The 15,000-nt window shown below is 44.3% G+C and overlaps 2 protein-coding genes across 3 annotated transcripts in view; both read left to right on the top strand.

Annotated features, from left to right (window-relative positions):
- The window catches only part of LOC132454174 (sodium/potassium/calcium exchanger 3-like), a 53,078-nt gene extending 51,195 nt beyond the window's left edge, over positions 1-1,883 (top strand). The window contains exon 16 of the mRNA XM_060047392.1: positions 1-1,883. This exon is cut by the window's left edge and continues 1,466 nt beyond it. The gene's annotated coding sequence lies outside the window, so the exon portion shown is untranslated.
- A 254-nt stretch (positions 1,884-2,137) lies between these two features.
- Positions 2,138-14,977, top strand: LOC132453578 (ras and Rab interactor 2-like). 2 transcript variants are annotated; one of them, XM_060046528.1, is made up of 6 exons: positions 2,138-2,335; positions 6,523-6,659; positions 11,551-11,647; positions 12,199-12,401; positions 13,172-13,286; positions 14,866-14,977. In XM_060046528.1, exons 2-6 carry the CDS (start codon positions 6,603-6,605, stop codon positions 14,940-14,942), a joined length of 549 nt encoding a protein of 182 aa, XP_059902511.1. In that variant the 5' UTR covers positions 2,138-2,335; positions 6,523-6,602; the 3' UTR covers positions 14,943-14,977. The 2 variants fall into 2 exon arrangements, with proteins under 2 accessions (XP_059902511.1, XP_059902510.1); XM_060046527.1 differs by having other exon boundaries at positions 6,520-6,659.
- Positions 14,978-15,000: the final 23 nt, after the last annotated feature.

Below are 15,000 nucleotides of genomic sequence, written 5' to 3'. Positions count from 1 at the left end.
TTTGCATCAGAGCTGAGTACGATACTCCTAGCAGGGCTTGTGCATCACAATACGTCTTGGAATTTTTTGTCTGCAATGCTCCCGCATATTGAGAGGACTCAAGAGAGATGTAGCCCTGTAAAATCCTAGATCAACATAATTAAACCGTAACCTACGCTTACCTTGCATGAGATATGCTGTGGCAGTTTCAAAGGTAACAATAACTTCCCATAATGACAAATACTTTCACGATTTATTGCTAAACGATGACCGAAAAAACATGATTACCAACACAATAACTAACTAACATTGCTCCAATGCCTCCAAAATGGAGATCTTCATTGCGATGTACAAGCCCTGTTCTTCTGAGACAAAAGTAGTTTGAGAACAAATGATAGTTGATGACGTGAAGAGATTTGGACCTGAGCTTGAGACTTTGTAGATGCGGGGTGTGTGTGTGTGTGTGTGTGTGTGTGTGTGCGTGTGCGCGCTGGTGTGTGTTGTATTTTCTAGGGGCACCAAGGACTTCACTGTGACTGGGAAGACATAATCATAATTTATTTATGAATTAATTTATTCAAGGATAATGTCGACCACCAGTTTCAGTACCCTTGGATTGTGTACGAGATATCAACTGGAAAGCTTTCTGTTTGTTCCTTAAGGCGATGTACATTTACTGTACCTGATATATATATATATATATATATATATATATACTATTAGTACTGGAATCTGACTTGATGTTGTTTATATTTAAGAATAGATCTATATAATTTATAAGTTTTGTATAGTTTCAGAAAAAACTATGAGCATTTGTATATTGTAAATAAATAACAAATAAACAACCGTCAATAAAAACAATTGTTTTGAAGCTGAGGCTTATCGAAGCATCCCAGCTATCGTTTGGCTGGTTTGCCGATGTTATATCATTTGGCCGGACCGTCCTTGCTGAGCAGAAGCTTTGATTTCCCACATAGTTTGTCTCAACGTGGCAGGTTAAAAGGAGAGCGTGCACCACTGCTGCTAATCCCTTGCATGTTAGTTCAGTAAGGAATTACACATCGTAAGGACAAACCCCGTTGTACTTCAGGACGATAACATATTAACACAAAATGACGGGCTCGGAAACAACATCGCTTTTTTAACAACGATACAGCACTTGAACCTCTGCAACGCCTCCCTGTATTTGAGTCTACTACAGCCAGCTTAGCGGCCGGGTTCCTGCTTGTATTTGAGCCAAAGCCTCCTCTTGTAAACGGCATTATTGCCTCTCCGTTTGAAGCATGCTTTCAGAAAAACTGTGGAGAAATTTGCAAGGTGTTTTTCATTTCATTTTTATTGCTTACTCTAAGGTGATTGATATTTATGATTGTGTTTTATTGGGTCTCCTCTCAATGCAAACCACTCTGAATCAATGTCAATGTGATTGTTGGAGAGACAAAAGAGGGCTCTGTGGTCGCTGTGTTTATACGTTTCCAGTGAAGACAATGAATTGGTACATTTTCCCTCTGTTTGGGTATTTTGTAGATAGGCTCTATATAGTTTTAAAAAGGTTGCGCGCATGACTCTTTCATAACTCAAATTATTTTGTGTGTAATGTTAAGATATGTCCAGGATCAAAATATACAGTTTTTATTATGCTGTGCATTTCAAAATGGGGAACATTATTATAAATACACGGGATAGGCAATCATATTTCAGATATCAGGAGTATTTAGGTCTACGCAAGTAGTTCTCAGTCGACTAATGTAATTTTATGCATTATGCATATGCATTATTTGTCTTTGTTATTTGTTTGTAAATCCTCGTTTTTGTGGGGGCCTCTGAATAGAACTGTGTACCACAGAAGATACGTTTAGCATTGTTTCCCCAGGGTCTTCTTGCAATAAATTGATTTACATGCAGACTGGCTTTTTGTTTCTATTTTGTTGTTTCAAAATGTGTTTGCTTCACTTCATGGACCTTTAACCCCACTTGTCATCACAATACAGAGCGCATCATAGAACTCCTTGTCATTTAAATGTACTCAAATTACAAACGATAAAAAAAATTTGAGGCCTACACAACACAGGGGTCAAAGGTGAGGATGCGCCTCCATCACTTTTTTCACGCGGCATTCCAACGGTGGTCACGTGGCTCCGCCTCCCCTCCTCTCCTCCTCTTCCCAGTCTCCTCGGAAACCGCAGCGGAGCGCCGAGGCGCTGCAACGCCGCTCGACGTGAGCTATGAACACTGAAATGCACACGGTCGGCTCTCGATGCGTTCCGAAAGAGAAACAAGGCGAACTATGTTTACCTATGATGCCTTTCACTAACCGTAAAGACACAACGCCTCGAGTTTCGGAGACCTTGTAAAGGTAAGGGAGTTGTTTTCTCGTCATGATGTTTAAAGTTGTTTCTTTCTACTACAAGAACGTTATCCCTTTGTTCTATACGACTTTAGGCTTTTGTATGTGTAAACAAGATAGCATAGTGTCCAATAAAAGTAATGTTAGCCCACTGAAATGTGTCGAAAAGCAGACCGTGGTCAGTTGTCCCACCCTTCTCAAACACGCACACTATTTTAATAATTTATTACAAAGAAAAACACATTCCCGCACACAACTATGAACAAGGCAGACGACTTGAACTATCTAAGTTACATTGTCCCTGTTCCTTCATGCAATCATGTATTTTTCTGTTAAAAATGTGCTTTTCTAACTTTCCATACCTTTTCCCCTTCTCCCTCACTTTTCTGAGTGCTAAGTATTCGTGCAAGTTCTTGGGACAGATGCAATCGTTTAGACTTGTATAACCTGGACTAGACCATGATAGACCTATGGGGACAATAATCTTATTCTCATGCCAGTGAGTCATTGTCTGTTTTCTGCAGTCAGTAGATGTCTGTCTAGCCTATATTTTTTATTATGGCTATTGGCTAGCATTCTTCTTCCTAAAGCCCCTCTGCTATCGGGTTTGGAGATTATCTCCAGTTCTAAGGCAAGGCGTTTGTGTTCCAGGTGGCCCACATGGGTATGGAAGTCCAAATAATACCAAAAGGCTTGGAAGGGATACAGTCAACTGCTAAACTAAATATGTTCCAAGCTTATGCCATTGAAAATATCCTCTCTCACTTTTCTCTTCACTTTCTCTCCAGGGAAGATGTTTCTGATTTGTCAGCTGGTATTTTATGCCATGACTGTTGTCTTTTAAAGTTCAAAAGAGTGCATTTCACGGCTGTAAGATTCTTTCTTCATGTCATCTTGCACTGTTGTTTACCTGTCGCCCTCATTGGTCGATAGGGCTGTTTAAAGAGCCCACAGATTCATCTGGGACAGCAATGGAAAAGCCACAAAAACAAAAAAGAAGTGATGGAAGATAAAACTGTCTGGGGCTGTTGTATTGAGGGCTGAGCTTTTATATTGAACAGATGCAGAGATGGTAGCTGTTCAAACACTGAAGTCCATTTCAGAGGGGCAAATCTGGACCTGTCCTTTTATATATTAAAGTTTGCACAACTTCTTAAACTAAATGTTTTCTCTGCTGGAAACTGTACATGACAAGCCCTTAAACTTGTTAATAGGTTCCATCCCCTGTTCTTTAATTTCATTCAAGTTGTTTAGTGTCTAAAAAAAAATACAGTCTCTTGAAACCTGTATTTATGTTGTTTGTTGTGTTTTGATCAACTATCATCATGTTAATCAGAGGTTTCCTGTTTCTGTAGCACTCAGCTTCTATCTTATCAAATCTCAATTACTCAACAATAATGTTAGGAAACTTTAACTTTTGGCTGCTGAGTTAGTTTGGAATAAAGAAGAAAGAGTATTCTGTTAAGAGATAAGGCGATTGGATTGATGTCCTATGTATTGGGCTATTTGGGAGCATGCCAGGGTTAGGCATTGGGCTCAAAATACAGATAGACCAGAGACATACATTGACTTAGGTCAAAATGTTGGTATGCTGTTGGTATTCTGTATCTGACATCTGCGTCATGCATTCAATCCTGCAGCAGAGAGCACCAGAAAAGAGTTGAACCATACCACCAAACTAAATTGTATTACCATTTTATGCCACAAATGGTTAAATCTATGTCAAAAGTGATTCCTGACAGAACCGGTGATGTGGGCAAAACAGCAAAGTCTGAAGGGCATCAGCCACGCTTTTATTTTGGTTCCCAATTTAATGAGGGAGTAGCCGACTGCAGGATTCCTACTGCTCGCTCCAAAGAACCAGGGAAATGCCCAGTCTTTCCCTCGGTTGACCATGCTGGTGTGGAAAGTTGAAGCTGGGCGCTGCTTGCCGCTTACACTGGTTCCCCAACCACAACTTTAGTTGAAGGGCACGTTGGCATCCCCCCATATCCAAAGCCACTGGATTTATTTTCCTTCTGCGAACACCGATGAAAGAGTTGACGCACTTCTTAATGATCTGAGGAGAGAGTGTGCGTTGGATTCCGCTGCTCCAAGAAGATTGATTACCGGATAAGATTTGGCCGAGACAGATATATTCGGTGGGTTAGCCCTGTGAACAACCCAACAACCTCCCCCCCCCCCCCCCCCCCCCCCTTTTCCCTTGCTGTTGGCATGTTTAAATAAAAGCATGCCAATCATTCTCATCCCTCACCCGCAGGATGTTGGCCAAGAGCTTCAGCTGAACCCATCCAGAACGACTGACCCAAATGCTTCTAGGTAGCTCTTGAACACAAAGACAAATATCTAAAAGGCTTTTGTCTCGGGCTTTGTCTTTCAGTTCATATTGTTCATTAGTGGTTAGGAGTTGCACAGCATGGGGTTTTAGAAAATCTTTCCACTTGGCTGCACAGTGGTTGGGACAGACAAGTACATTGAGATATTCACATGTTTTTTAGAAAACATTGTGAATTAATATTGCGGATGTGTGTGTAATGTTTGCCCTTTTGGAGACAAAAAACACAGATAGTTATTCAGTAAATATTGGGCTAGTTTATACCGAGGGCTCATGCGGTCTTGTTGCCTGCTCTGCATATTTTCTGTCATTGTTAACTGCTAATGGTGTCACATGGGCGGGAGGCTGTTATTTAGTAGTTCTTTCATGAAAACAGTCGTACCCTAAATACGTGCCCATTGTCCCGGTTCAGGTCTATGTTGGTGTTGTGTTGCCACTCTTTCCATACCCTTAAAAACCTGATTGGGCGGAGCCAGAGGAAATGGCAGATATTCCTGCATGGTCGACAGAAAGTGACGAACACAAGGCTGTGTCAGCCAGCTGCTCTATGCTGATTGGTTGCTTATTATTCTTTCCAGCTGAGGTTAACTCAACATTTTGCAGGTCATGTTTATAATAAAAAACTGTTTCCATTACACACCTCATGGAATGTTAGTTATACTAGCCCAACTAATGACAGAATAACTGACTAAAAAACAAATGTATTTTTTCCCAGGCCCTTGTTTCCTCAAAAACAAAAGTTATCTTTTAATTGGTGTGTGTGTGCGTGCATTTAAAGATCCCATTCTATTAATTTCAGTTTTCATCGCATATGTTCCGTTTCCATTTAAGTGTTTACAAATTCCCATTTTTTTAAATTTGAAACTACATTCACCCTGGTGTGTGTGTGTGTGTGTGTGTGTGTGTGTGTGTGTGTGTGTGTGTGTGTGTGTGTGTGTGTGTGTGTGTGTGTGTGTGTGTGTGTGTGTGTGTGTGTGTGTGTGTGTGTGTGTGCGTGTGTGTTTTCTTTACAGCCACCGCTGGGCATTCATTTATTGACTTTATGTGGTGTTTTTTAATATCTTGATTTTGAGTGGTGCTTTGGTCCACGTTCACCATGGCAACACGCGGTGTCTGTCTCTGTCTCTAAAGGCCTCTAACCTATCAGCAGCTCTGATGCCTCAACTAGTCATGGGTTCACCTCCACCAAACTCACTGTGGTCTGGGGGCAATAAGGCAGAGAAAGACAGAGGAGGCTTGAACATCTTCTCACCTAATGATACCACCGAACGACTGGGGACCCACGTACCAAATGATCCATGTAGCAAATACAAAACTATGAGTGTTGTGGTCCTCATGTGAATGGTCTACAAGTCTGCACAGATTAACCCGATACCTTCAGTTCAAAACGACGGTGATTTAACCTCCCACTGCTGGGTTAGGAATGCGTGGTTTGAACCGGGGCAGTCTGGTAGGGATACCTTCACAGAGCTGTTCATGCTTCAATTATCCCGAGAAATAAGAAGCTCAGGACTTGTCGGAAGAGATGAGGAGAGAGGCATGTTAAAGGGGCAAAGGAATGAGCTTGATTAAAAGACTTCAGATTCGTTATGAAAGATTATGCAGAGAGTGGCCAAGATTAAGATAAGAAGGTTGGGAAGGAGAGAGCGTAGAGAGAGAAGTATGAAGAGGTTTTTTTTAGGGATGAAACTGGGGGGGAGGGTAATGGGGGGGAGAGTGGGAGAGAGGGACACCAGACAGGGGGGAGAGGTTCAGACTGAAAGCATTCCGGCGGACCAGGACCTCCGTATTACTGGCTGTGGCCGACACAGGAACTTCCTGTGGTTTGACCGCAGCTCTGATCCATGTGTCGGTCCAGCAGCGCTCCAGAACAGCCCGACGGCCTCTACCCGGACGCAGAGCGAGGGACCGGGCCCAGCGGGGTGAGAGCTCTCCCCCAGCATGGCCTCCAGTACATTCCCCATGGGACCAATGGACCGGAGCGGTAGCTTCTTCAAGGTAAGGCAGTCCGCCCCCCCTCTCACACATGGTATGTGTCTGGGAATGGATGTACATTTGTTTGTTTTTTGGCTGACCGGTCTTTCTTGATTCACTGTCTAGCTACTCTCTATCCCGTTGAGTGTCAAAAGTCAGTATTTTGTTCAGTCAGCTCAGTGTCGTTGTCTTGAGGCTAACTTGATTGCTGATCTCTGACAACAACATCTACTCATTCAGGATGATATTTTTCCGAATACATGGTATATACGCAGTATAGATGAATGAAAACACAATTGTTTTTAATAGTCTTGCTTCAAACGGACACCTCTTGCCTGTCTCCTGCCTTGGTTGGCATACATTGTGAATTGTTGATTCCTACTTAATTCATACTCGACGTGTGTGTACTCACAAGGGCATATAGACACCCCCGTGCACACACACACACGCACACACACACACACACACACACACACACACACACACACACACACACACACACACACACACACACACACACACACACACACACACACACACACACACACACACACACACACACACACTGTTGGGGAACTCAGAAGACACATGCACACAAACACAGATGGTCTATCCAACCAACCTTAAAATTCATCACGGTAAAATCCAATTCTCTTGTCAGCTGTATTTCTATGTAACGCCGGCTGCAGCCTTGGTTTTGAAGTGTGCATTGTCATCTGTTTGTTCCATAAAATACACTCTATTGTCAGATTTTTGAAAAGTTACAGCTTTATTTATACAGCTGCTGATGGCTCAATCCGTCTCACACTTGAATCGCTTGATGCTCAGCCGGTAAAATTATACTGTCTGTGTACTCTCTCAAAATCAGAGCAAACCTCAACGGCAATGTTAAGATGCACACTCTGCCCAAGTGTCCATGAGCAAGGGACATCAACACTCGATTGGTCCCTATAAGCTATTGCTATACTTAAACCCCAATTCATCCATCTTGAAAGCTTGTAGCAGGTCTGTTGAAACTTCTATACGAAACAATTGAGAGCATGACCTCAGAAATCCTGACGTAGCAAATGGATCTGCTGCAAGCACTTGACCTAAGCCTCTTTCAAACATCAACATTTTCAATCAGTTGGACCAGACATGAAACAGATTTTTCCCCGACAGCTCCCAACTACAAAGTCTGTGTAATGTCCGATTGAGCCAATGTGTGAATAAAGCAGCAAACTTTCCGGAGAGTTCACGTGAGTGTTGATGACATTTCTATCACGTGACTGCCGAGAACCAGAAAAATACATGTAAAAGTTGATATTGCGCATACGCCCAAACACATTTGTTATTGATATTAACGCCCCCCCCCCCCCCCTGATCTGTTCTACACAAAACACTGTGCTTTCCGTGTAATTCATGCATCACATCCGGCCTCCTGCAAGCCCCACCCAGGCGCCTCCCCCCCCCCCCCCCCCCCCCCTCCCCCTCCAAACCAAACAGAGTATTTCCAGTAAGAGATAACGCATCTTACACAGACAATCTCCTATTGGGTGCTACATGTCCGAAGTTCATAAGAGCAACACGCTGTGTTTTCCTTGCCCTTTCCGATCCAATGCTGTGCTTGACTCTCACCATAAAGCTGGTAAGCTTGCAAATGGAAGCCTGGCTTTGCAGGACTGGGGCCAAGGGGAAAAGAAGAGTCCACCGGGTTCTTTTAAACGTATCGGTTACATAGACGTTAAAACAGAGCGACTGTGGCGTCACACAAGTGTTCCTGAAGGGGCTTTTTGAAGCCAAACGTTTGGTTTTACGCTCAGTGCTGTGGAATCGCCCTAATTCAGCAGAACTGTGTAGGGGGGGTTGGAGGGGGTGAAACCTGTCTGGGAATGAGCAACATGTCATTATAGACACTTCCCCCCCAAACATAGACTTGTATACAGCCTTCAACTATGCTAAGTGATACAATGCGTTTCAATGGAGAATGTTTTACCTCTTGTTAAAATTGTGGCTTCAACATTCACTCCTTAAGGCTGACTGCTTGATCAGTGGTTACGCTATAACCCGTACAATGCACAGATACAATTAGATTAGAAGGGTTTACATATTTTTCAAGTACGGTATGGTGGAAAGAGCAATTATTGACTAAATAAAAGTATCAAATAATTCAGTTTTTATTGTTAATCCGCTGGAGGTGTCCACTGTGAGCTCAGACGCAGTGAAAGCAGTCACCGTGTGTCTGGGTTTTAAAGCCTGACACATAGTTTCCCATTGAGTATCCATGGCCTTAACGACAGCCCAGGCAGAGAATCACTTACCTTCACACACACAATTACAGAGATGTGGAAAAGTACATTCGTTTTTTACATTGGGTTATTAGGGTGTTAGTTGGGTGTGTGCACGTGTGTGTGTGTCTGCGTGTGCGTGCGTGTCTGTGTACGTGTGCGTGCGTATGTGTGCGCACGTCTGTGTGTGTGTGTGTTGCCGTGTTTATATTTTTCGGTGCCTTTATAGTTCACATCTGCATCTGTTTACACATGCATTGCAGGGACGGACTTAAATCCTTAACGAAATCCGTAAGTAGTATTGACTGTTGTTTCTGAGAGCCATCACAAGATATGAAGAGCTATCAAGATGTGCAGAGCCAGACTCATTCAGCCGTTCAATGACCTTCATGTGATGGCTTCAGAACGGCCCTTGCTTCTCTCTTTTCCTCTGACCCCCATGCTCTCAGTGTGACCTACAACAACTGTGAACAACTCAAGCCCCTCATGGATTATGAATGTTGTGTCTCCTGCTACGATACCTTGATGCTTTTGCTCAGACATACTGTGTTGTGATTACTGGTCTGTCCCTCCCCCACCCCTATTGTATTTGTATTGCTGAGCCACTTTTCTGCATGGATGCAAAAAACAAACAATGTGCATCTGAACAATTAAATAGCATTCATCCTCTCCCCAGGATCAATGTCTCCCAGGTGCTGTCAAACATCACCGATAACTGTATTTGAGATGGGACTTCAAAAAGGAAAACTCAATGTTTTATTGGTTTCATTGGAATGCGTGAGTGAAGACCGCTTGGACAATGCCCGTCTTTATAAAACAACTAGAAAGGTTGTCTTGGCTCCATCTATTACTTTGAAAGAAGAACAAAGAAACAAAACTACTGTTTTGGTTTAGCTGACGGGGATCTGGGAGATTCAAAGACTGAGACAGTTCTGGTTCCACTTATAAATTGAATCAAAGGGGTTCTTCGCAATGTCAGCAGCGAGTTACGGGGCGGAACCGGACCTCAGTTTTTTTACAGACGGCATTGTCATATAACCCCATCTAGTGGTCATCTACCGAATTACACCAAGCCGGAACGACAACACATAGCATCTGGGTTTAATGTAAGAGACCACAGCACCTGGGTCACATCTTATAAGTATAGAGGGCTTACCGCTTGTTTCCTCCAAGGGAGCCAGATCATGAGGTCAAAAATGCAGCGTTTCAGACAGTTATTTGCAATGCATCTTGACTTCATTGATATTCATCTGATTATCTAACCCTTTATGTGATCATCGAGTTGTGCGCTGAAATCCCTGCCATCTGGGATATGTATTCAGGCTAAAAGAGCCACATGTTGTTTGTTAAGGCTTCCATCGTATCTAGTTTTTGCACAGAGCCACAGATAATCTTGACCACTAGATTGACCACCTCCTCCCTTGATAGTTGGTCAACACCGGGATAAAGGAAACCAATGATCATTTCTGACTCCCACTGGATTTTCATGGAAAATAATATTTTGCTAAATATTTGACATTTTCCACATGGTCGTTGCCCCTGCTTTGTATGGCCACTGTATATTCAGTCTTTCCCACACTTTGTCTGTCATTTGTTGTCTATCATGTGCTGACATGTTATGACAAATGTACTTATTGTATTATGACAAATGTACTTATTGTAAGTCGCTTTGGATAAAAGCGTCTGCCAAATGCCCTAAATGTAAATGTAAATGTACTGTCTTAATGTCCTGTACTAGTAGATACCCACAGACCTAACACCCACAATTCCCACAATCCTACTATCAGGCATACCTAGTATACCTAGTAGTACTAGTAAGTAATGGGCATGCTAGCTTTAGGAGTTGCTCCTCTGGGATCAATAGCGGGTTTTTTAAATTTAAATCGAAAGAAGGGCTCACGCCACACATACCACTGGATCACGAAAAGTCAATCTGGACTGTAGAGAATGTGTCGCAACAGACGTCATCATCTGTTCTATCCATCTATCTGTGGTCCCCTCCCACCTCAACGTGTTAGTCCAACAAGGGGATCAACATGCAGGGCAAGACCACCATGACCCCTAGCAACGGTCAACCCACACAACATCAGACCTCTTCTCCTGATATCAAAAACACAACCGATAAAACACTAAGATCACTTCCTATGAGTTTTCCTCTCGTCACCCAGATGTGTATAAAAACGATGCCTCATTTAGTGGTGTTGTTTACGTCAATGGGTTGATAGTAGGAATGCCATTTACACTGGGAATATCATAAACGGCCTGTGTGTGTGTGTGTGTGTGTGTGTGTGTGTGTGTGTGTGTGTGTGTGTGTGTGTGTGTGTGTGTGTGTGTGCGTGTGTCATCCTGTGTTTCCCGGTGCATGTGTGTTCGTTGTTTCCATCGCATTGTCTCCGTGCTTCCTGCCTATAGGAAGTGAGTTCAATTCACAGAAAAAGTGAGTGGACTGTTTCACACAGCAGTGTGCCGCCCTTTCGCAACGGAAGTCCCAGGGTTTCGATTCGGGGTTCCTCTTAACGATCCCGTCTCCCGTCATGTCGCGGCGTGTCTGACTTCCTCATAGCTCGTCCCTGCCTGCTCTTCTAGGGATCTTCTCCGTGTGTGTTTGGAACTCATCTGGTGCGCCTTCTCCTTCTCCCGTCTCCTAGCTGATCGACGCCTTCGCGTCGGAGATCGGGGAGCTGAAGCAGGAGATGGTCCGGACGCCCTCGCGGAAGAGGAGAAGCCGCCGGTTGCATTCCAAGGGTGAGGCTTTCGTTTACAAACATCAGCATGTGCGTTCCACATGCTCTCCTCCCGGAGCACGGCGTGGAATTCAAACGGCTTTCCTTGGACATCTAGAAATTCCTCGGCATAACAATTAGGATAAGATCTCATGAAGAGGTTGTTTCTCAACTGATTGTTGCTCTGTGGATTTGGTGTTGCAAGCTGACTTTTAATCCATAGTTGTTCTGGTTTATTGCAAATACAAAGAAGGCTATTGATATTTAGTATTGATATATATCTTCCCCTCTGCATTTGTTGATTCTCTCTCTCTCTCTCTCTCTCTCTCCCTCTGTCTCTCTCTTCCTCTCTCTCTCTCTCTCTCTCTCATCTCTCTCTCTCTCTCTCTCTCTCTCTATCTCTCTCTCTTTCTCTCTCCCTCTCTCTCTCTCTGTGTGTTTCTCTCTCTCTCTCTCTCTCTCTCTCTCTATTTCTCCTCTCTCTCTCTCTCTCTCTCTCTCTCTCTCTATCTCCCTCCCTCCCTCCCCTCCCTCCCCTCCCTCCCTCCCTCCCTCCCTCCCTCCCTCCCCCAGGGCTGGAGGGTGAGGTAAGCGGGCTGTACCTGCAGTCCCGCCACTGCAGCCACCGTGCGGGCGGTGAGAGGGATTCTGGGTATGACTCGCTGGGCAGGAGGATGAGTGTGCTGGCCCGGCTGACCCAGACGCACCCCGTGTGGCTACTGCTTGCCCTGGGGGAGGAGGAGGCCAGACGCATTCTGCTCAGACAGCCAGCCGGGGTAAGGAGCCAGGGAACACCCTAGCCGCTAGCCGGTTGCTAACCAAACAACACTGGTTGCGTGAAGCGTGGAAGTTGCAGGCCGATGCAGGATTGTGCAACGGAGATTATTGGGCTAATCGTCGGATCAACTTTGCTGGGTTTTGTTTTTTGGAACAAACAGTGATTTCAGTTTCGTTTTTTGATGAAATCGTCGGAAAGTGACGTAATGCAAGAGACATTGTGACATTATTCTACTCCATGAAACCTTATTGCAGTTTTTTGGATTCTACTACAAAAGAAAAGCTTGTAACTAAACCCACTAGTGTAAATACCACACCCAGGGGACTCCCTGTCTTCCCCCTAGTATATTGGAGCCATTCAAACCCTTCTTCTTGTTGCAGTTGGCTCTAGCTTAAGGAACTTCTGACCCACTGCAGTTCACGCTGAAGTCACACATTTGTTTGGTTTGCTGGTGACCCATTTTTAAAAGTAAAAAAAGTGTGACTCACCTAATTGACTACATATGAGTAAATATCATACGTTGTGGTGCAACAATCGTGTCAGGTCTTTTTAAGGGCATCTTAAAGACACCATTGGAAGAAGTGCACATAAATAAAATCACAAAAGTACTTGGATTACAAAACATGTTGATGTTTATGAACCCTGAACACAGAATAAAACGCACACAGAAGATGACATCGCTGAACAGCAACCACAGAACTGTGTGCACACGCCCACTTCCATCCCTGAACCAATGAAACAGGCTCTCATGTGTTCCCCCTGGTGCAGGTGTTCCTGGTGACGAGGTCCGCCGCCCTCCAGAGGAAGGTCCTCAGTGTACGACTGGAGGACGAGGGCTCCTCTCCGTGTATCCAGGACTTCCCCGTCAAGGAGAGCCAGTACAGTAGGTCTCATCCAACCCTTACCTGCTCCTTTGTCCACCAGCAGGTGCAAGGGGTTCAAGCCTTCAAGAGTGTCCGTCTACAGCAGGGGTGCCCAACCTTTTTGACCCAAGATCTACTTTTCAAGTAGCCAACCTCCCGAGATCTACCAGCAAACCTACCCTCAAGCGGGGGGGGGGGGGGGGGGGGTAGAGAACAATTGTTGACGGACGGACGGACGGACGGACGGGGGGTATCGTGGACCTACGGACTTCAGTGGGGGTTTCATTCCGTCTGCGCACGGCACCTTCTCACGATAATCAATGATCTTCCTCCACTCAGGGTGAAAATGGTAGGTCTTAGCTCGTTTCCCCTCAGCCATGCCAACGTTTAGGAGTGTGTAACTACTGTTGACGGCTTTCAACTGCTGTTGACAGCGCATGCGCTACCACGCGTATATGTCCCGCGCAAATTTTATTTTATTAAAAAATAAAAGAATAATAATATATATATTTTTTTTTCTACACCCCTCGCGGTCGACTTGGGATCTGTCGGCGGTCTACTGGTAGACCGCGATCGACTGGTTGGGCACCCCTGGTCTACAGTATGTTGTGTTTGTGTTGTGTTCTACGGCATGGGCAGCAAATATTTATTGTGCATCATACAGTTTCAACGTGGTAACATAGGCAGCACAATACCAGAACCAGCAGGCACAATGTGGCATTAGATAGAAGGCTAATGGTTACGTTTCCATACACGTTTCCATATCCATATTCCATATGCATAAAAAAAAATCAAACCTACATTTTTACTCTGGGTCGTATAATATCATTAACATTAGGGCATATCGCAGAATCTTTTATATAAAGCTACTTCCAATAAGTACATTCGTTAATGGAAAGAGAAACAACAATCTATCGCTGTCGGTACAGTAAGGACGTTCATAGAAACAAGTGCCAAGCATTTCACAATTGTTAGGTTAACCCCTTCCCAGTGTACAACAAAAAGAGCTAGGATAAGAAGGATATCATATATAATTAGCGCTAGACATTCTAGAAGGGAGAACTACATCAAGTTTTACCATAAGTTTTACACGATGACTGATGGACGTGGACAGCGATGCCATGACGATCAAGCTTGGACTTCCATGCTGTCCTGGGAGAAGCCCCAGGGACAGACCCATCTCTGACCCAGTTCGGCCATCTGATACGGGTCAGCTGCATATCGGTGGGCTCCTCAGATACATACGCGCAGAGACAGCTGTTCAGGGCTGTAATGTATCGGACCAAGCTCCAGTCGGAGGGTGAATTGTTGATGTAAAGCGTTTTGATGGAGCTTAACCTGTTTTGGTAGCACATATGACTTACTTATACACTATCAACCTCATACTGTCGGGGACAGCCCCAGTGTGAGTGGGTTGGAGGGGGGCTGTGTATGAATACTCTATCGGTCAGGGGGCTTTTTGGACTCCAAGCTGACAGGTATGGGGTTTGATCCCCCGTCTGTAGGCCTGTAGGCCTTGAGCACAACAGCCAAGCCGTACCTACTCATTAATGACATGCATCTCAAGAATCAATGACTCAATATTTTTATTTTTAACAGCCTTTTCCCTGGAACACTCTGGGATCAGCTTTGCAGACCTGTTCCGTCTGGTGGCTTTCTACTGTGTCAGCAGGTAACGGATATAAGTTAAATCTCTCTCTCTCTCTACCTCTCTAGCTCTCTTTCGACCTTGCT

Source organism: Gadus macrocephalus, chromosome 3 (genome assembly GCF_031168955.1).
Source record: "Gadus macrocephalus chromosome 3, ASM3116895v1".
NCBI lineage: Eukaryota > Metazoa > Chordata > Actinopteri > Gadiformes > Gadidae > Gadus > Gadus macrocephalus.
Note: the sequence above shows the minus strand (reverse complement) of the source record. Positions and strands in the feature narration are given on the sequence as shown.

Excerpts from the sequence above, each read along its gene's own strand:
- LOC132453578 (XM_060046528.1), top strand. The coding sequence starts at position 6,603 with ATGGCCTCCAGTACATTCCCCATGGGACCAATGGACCGGAGCGGTAGC. Across the intron at positions 6,660-11,550 it reads GGAGCGGTAGCTTCTTCAAG|CTGATCGACGCCTTCGCGTC; the intron begins GTAAGGCAGTCC and ends CCCGTCTCCTAG. Across the intron at positions 11,648-12,198 it reads CCGCCGGTTGCATTCCAAGG|GGCTGGAGGGTGAGGTAAGC; the intron begins GTGAGGCTTTCG and ends TCCCTCCCCCAG.